This window comes from Cyprinodon variegatus, unplaced genomic scaffold (assembly GCF_000732505.1).
Source record: "Cyprinodon variegatus isolate N-32 unplaced genomic scaffold, C_variegatus-1.0 Scaffold528, whole genome shotgun sequence".
Classification (NCBI taxonomy): Eukaryota; Metazoa; Chordata; class Actinopteri; order Cyprinodontiformes; family Cyprinodontidae; genus Cyprinodon; species Cyprinodon variegatus.
The window spans coordinates 157,085-162,778 of NW_015150981.1; the positions used below are offsets into that span (position 1 = coordinate 157,085).

The window sequence follows — 5,694 nt, forward strand, 5'->3', positions numbered from 1 at the left end:
ATATATATATATATATATATATATATATATATATATATATATATATATATATGTGTGTGTATCACAGTAGGGTCAGTTGTCTTAAGAGGTAAGGTAAAACCGAATTTTTTTTTTAACAAAATTAGTTTGGAAAATGCTCATGACGGAGGAGTCCTGGGTTGTTAGACTACATGTTATCGCTTGCCATTAACAGACTGTCTCATCTTTCTTTTTTTCCGTTCACTCCCTTTCTCCATTGATGTTTCTTTCCAACATTCTCAATCTTTCCCAATCCCTCTGTCTTCCTGCTTTAGGGTCCTCCTGGTCCCCCTGGTTTACCTGGTCCTCCTGGAAAGAGAGGTTCTAGGGTGAGTCATTCATGCTCATGATTACAAACTGCCAATAGATATAAATCACGACAGAGGAAGAATCTTACTCTTTTTTTCTCACTATTATGTAATCAAAAAGTGTGGAATGAAGGCATCAGTTTCATTTTGTTTCTTTTTGCAGTTAAAATGACTAACAAAGGTATACATTGCTTTTTGATTTAAATATGATGCACCTAAAATGTTTTACTCTAACAGCATTGTTGCATTTCTCATTAGCTGGGAAAAATGTAGAAACATTTTCACACTTTTGAGTTGCACATTGACTATTACTGACTTGCTAGTATGTTAAACTGTGGCAGTCTGCAGGTCTGAGCTGACGAATCAGATCAATCAGAGCAGATGTTTTTTTGTTTGTTGCTTTTTTTTTCTTTTTTAAGGAGGGGCTTTTTCTCCCAGCTGCTTATTTTACAGGAAAAATTCTAAACATGTGGATGCAAGTAACTATTAGGACAAAACCTTACAATCAAAAAGCATGTAAGATTGTGTTTTACGGGTTTTTGATCTTAGTATTATCTAAAATTGGCCTACGAAACACAACAGTAGTTTTTGATAAAGAGTTGCTGACAAATGCTCCTGTTGTTAACATAGCTGAACCTTGCAAACAAGCTTTGGAAGTGCACATTAGGATGAGGTAATGCATATTATTCAGGGAACATTAAACTTGTCGTCTGTTCTTAGTATTAACATACAAAAAACTATACTGTACCATCTGCAACCAGCAGCTGCATTTAAGTTAAATATGTACATCTTCACTCTGATCTTTACTTCTATTTAAGCAACTGCCAAGGTTGTCATGATGCAATGCTTCAATAATGCATTTAGCCCCGGGGGGGCTCCTCCAAACCAAGCACAGTGGAATATCCATTCCATATTCCACATTATATGGAATGGATAAAAGAAGAGCACTGAATAAAATAGATTGATAAATTCACTTTAGGTTAAATAATCGCATCTTTATGGATGCGTTATCTTGAGGAATATATCATAAATCTCTGCATTGCATAAGGAAAGAAGAGCATTTTTCTAATGCAAACTTTTCAATAGCAAACACTTGTATTGAAACACTTGGGATATGTGGTGCTTCCCCAACTGTGTCATATTGTTGCAACAAATTCATGTTTTATTTTTAGCATGATTTCAATAAGATTGCCAAATTTAGAGTATAATTATGAAGGCAGTAATCTACCAGTCTGCTGCAAATAAATGGGATGTCAGGTTAGTTTTATGTGTGTTTCTCCTAAAGCCCCACTGACTTTGAAAAGCATGTTTGAAGGGGATGGAAGACATGCAGCCAAAGAGAGTCAGTATACAGCTAAATATGTCCTCAAGTAAGAGACAGAAAAACAGTAAATAACTTGGCTCCTATAAAGTCTACTCTAAATCCCAAAGGCTAAATCATTAAGTGCAACCAGTGTGTAACTTCAGATTGTGGAGAAAAGTTAGGAAGCATGCTGCGATGTGTTGTTGATATTGGATTGTAAGAATGATTCAAAACTGAGCCTATGAATAAAAGCAGCCTTTTCAATAATTATTAACATTATCTATTTTTTTTTTCAATCGGTTATTAAAAATGTGATAGAATTAGTCTTCAATATTTTTTTGTTCTGGGACCCCTTGATTGTTAAAGACTTGGCGCACAGACCCCCTTACCATGTCCGCCCTAGAGTTGGGGGGGTTACCATAGAAGTTTTTAGCAGCTGATTAAGGTGTGCTGACAAAGGTGTTATATCATACATGATAAACAGAAATGTCACTTATTTCTTAGCCCTAATTAGCATTTCTAAGAGTGATGGGTGGAGCTTCCTTGGATTCCCTACAGTCCTCTGTTTTTTGCATTCACGGTTATTTCTTAAAAGCTGATTTTGTCTTTTTTATGTCCAAGTAATAAGTATGGCAGCCTTCTTAGTCTCCTTTCTTGCTTAATAACAGTTATTGGGGGAGAGGCAGCGCTGTGGTAGTGAATGCTCCATTAAGTCAAAGAAAACTAGTCACTCTTGTATTTTCTGATCATCTGTCTAAAAACCCTTTGAGATGAAAGAACTGCATTACAGAAAATCTTTGAAATATTAATCCTGATTAAACCTGAAGTTAGATCTAAGCTAAATCCTTACTTTACACGTGTCGATTGCCTCTACATAATTTCTTCAAATTTGATAACAGTTGACACTTCTTATTCTTTTACGTTTTGTTCTAGGGTCCACCTGGTCCACAAGGAAAACCTGGACAACCTGGACCACCTGGTCCAAAGGTGAGAACTGCTCTCTAATATGAGAAAGGGAAAGTTCTCTGTCTATCTTTGCAAGAAAATCAACAAAGATCTCATGGAGGTGTTTCCTTTCTAATTGGGAGCTTCCTTTGCTTAACGTGTATAGACATGAGTATGCATAAAATTGTGCCCAGTTAGGGATGTATTTATAGAATTAAAGGTGGAATTATACCCCACAAAGGTAGATGCATGAAAAATAAAGGCAGCGAAGGCTTACTTCAATTGTACATTATGCATGTATTTTATGAAACGTAGGAGGAATCAGCACAGGAAATAGTATGCAAGAGTTCCCAAGTTGCAAAGAAAGACTTACACTGACTTATACAAACTTATGTCATGAATTTGTTTTCTTTCCTTTCTGATATTAAATCAGATCAAAGTTTCCTGTTTTAGTTAATTCTGGATTTGCACTTTTTATTCTATCTGCCAAATTCTAGGTTGACTAGAGATGTTATTTTAGATGTTTTAATACTTTCTGTAATGTCATCAGTTCACAAAAATACTTTTGTTTTTGCTTTTAGTGCTACATGTGTGAATTACGTAAAAAAAAAAAGAAAAAGGGGATCCACTTGACAAGCCTTCACCCATTATTTGCTTTTTGTTGTCGTGATGATTCGCCATTTTGTACATGTTCTGATTTATTTCTGGAGCATGAACTAGGTGCTATCATTGGTAGATGTTTCCATAGTTTACAGTTGAATATGATTATCTGATCAGAAGAACGTGCCATTTCCAGACCTTTGGGGATTGTACCTAATAGTTCGGCCTTGCTTGTAGAATTCCAGACTTCCCTCCCTGATATCTAGGCAGATATCTTTAGAATTTCTTATCATGTCACAGAAAAAAATGCACTCTTTGAAGTGTTTCTACTCATTTGGGTTTTCCAAAATTGTAACAATTGCTCCAGTTATTCTGAGTTTTTTTTAAACCTAAAAAAAAGAAATCTCAAATTATTCCGTCTTATGTCAAATAGAAGTAACAGTTAAGCTTAGAAAGTGAACATCGTATAAAAGGACATCTGATTTTTTTTAGATAAGGCAGTTATTTAAAAATGTTTTGTTGTTTTTTTACAGTTAATGTGAAGATCTGATTTTAAATGTTCAATCCAAATATTCATCTCAATTTTTTGTCCTGTTTTGTTTGTAGCAGTGACTCTAAGCTCTTGTCTTGAAGAGCCACTCCATGTTTCAAGGTTGCAACAAACCTAGCTTTAATATGTGATTGTAATGCTTCAACATCAGGGGATGGAGGAAATGTTAAGGAGGTAATGCAGTTATTTTGCATTGGGAATGCTGAAGCAGAGATACTTCTTAAATATGAAGGCCAGTGAGTTCTCACGACCAGTGTTGAAACCCATGGTTTATATTATTAGGCCACATCTTAGTGGTCCCAGCGGCTAACTAAAATACCCTATAAATCATTCAGTCTAACAAAAATGTAGACACAGTTTTTATTGCGAGGCAAATGTCTTCAATTATGGTGACTGACAAGATCGACACGCTGCTCCCCGAGGAGAAGAGAGCGTGTGCATGTGGAATTAACCCAAACACAGCCAGATGTTGTCAGCAATCGGGATAATGAGGCAATATGTTGTCAAAGTGCGACAGGAAAGGACAAAAACTTTGCTCATGGAATGGATTCTCAACCATCCAGATAAGGTTGTGGTTGCCCTTCCTTTTTGCCACTGTATACAAGCACAGTTTTAACTTTTAAGCCACACTGCTGATAAAACAAATGGGAATAGATAAGAGGGAACAGATCTGGTTAGCTTTCTACCATTGTGGGACGAGGTATAACTCAGTAAGGATGTGGGTAGCCCTAAGCAGATGTTTGTGGTAACAGTATTTCTAAATGACTTCCACAGAGAGGATGCACCATGCAATCAGTGGTGTATGAAACAAGTCATGCTGCAGACAGAGAAATAAAGTGGGTGTTCCACATTCTTTAAGTTATAATGGATCTATGATTATTTTTAGTTTTTGATGCTGTATATATATAAACGTAGAAACATTTAGATTTTGAATAAAAGAAACAGCACTGGATTTGTTTTGACTCTTTCAGACATCTTTTGTTTCACTATGCATGTCTGGTTACTCGGTTACTATGCTGTGCATCTCCACCTCCTGACTCACCAGTCCTGCAGATTTTACACCCACTTATCTCTGGACAAATAAAAAGTTTGTCTATGTAAGTCCATAGTGGTCATTTAATGAGTCAGTTCAATTCACTGGAACCCCAGCAGAAAAGTGCTTAAGAGACTCTGGCTCAGCTAAGGAAACGTTTCACTCAATGAAATGTATTGTGAACGGCAGAGGAGTTAGCCAACAGCATGAGATGTTTGGACAGTCCACTTAAGATTTAAAAGAGCCTGTCTGTAGAATTCACGCTCTGCTGACTCTTGTTTCCAACCAGGACAGAATTTTTGGTTTCAGGTTTTACGCTTCGATGGGAGTAAGTCGTAACTGCAGTAATATGATGCTTGAAATTCTGTTAAGATCAATCTGGTGTAAAGTGGAAATTCTGGGCCATAAAAAACGTTTTGCTTAAAGGGTTGGGGGTCATAAATGTGTATGGTAAATATGCAAAGGTAGTGTGGAGAATCTTAATATGGTCAGACAAAGCTTTCATGAATCATAATTTTAGTTAAAAAGAATCCTCATTGCAGTACAGTGTATTCTATCTTAGATGTATTTTATGTTAAGGTGTTGTCTGATTGGTTAGAGTTGAAAAATTGATTCATTACCAAAGGAATAGATTGCATGACGTAAATTTGCACCTGCTAAAGTAACATCAGCCTGCAGAAAAGATTTATTACTTTTTGCCCTTGTTTCTATTACAGGGGTCAAAAGGGGATCCAGGGCTTTCTCCAGGCCAGGCTCCACCTGGACAAAAGGTAAATAAAGCTATTATTGCTTTCTCAAAGTGCTCTTTTTTGAAAACTGTTTTAAGATCTTTCTCAAGATTCCCTTTGTGATTGTGTAAAACTGTACCTGCATACAAACAGAATGTAGATACACTTTTCAAAATATGAGAGACATCTTCCTGGTTTTCTTAAGATCC

General features: G+C 36.2%; 1 protein-coding gene across 1 annotated transcript in view; it reads left to right on the forward strand.

The window, feature by feature from the left end:
- LOC107095194 (collagen alpha-1(XXIV) chain-like) overlaps window positions 1–5,694 on the forward strand; it is an 87,223-nt gene that overhangs the window by 22,013 nt on the left and 59,516 nt on the right. The window contains exons 4-6 of the mRNA XM_015391187.1: window positions 294–347; window positions 2,563–2,616; window positions 5,474–5,527. Of these exons, the coding sequence (XP_015246673.1) occupies window positions 294–347; window positions 2,563–2,616; window positions 5,474–5,527 (162 nt within the window). The remainder of the gene's footprint in view (window positions 1–293; window positions 348–2,562; window positions 2,617–5,473; window positions 5,528–5,694) is intronic.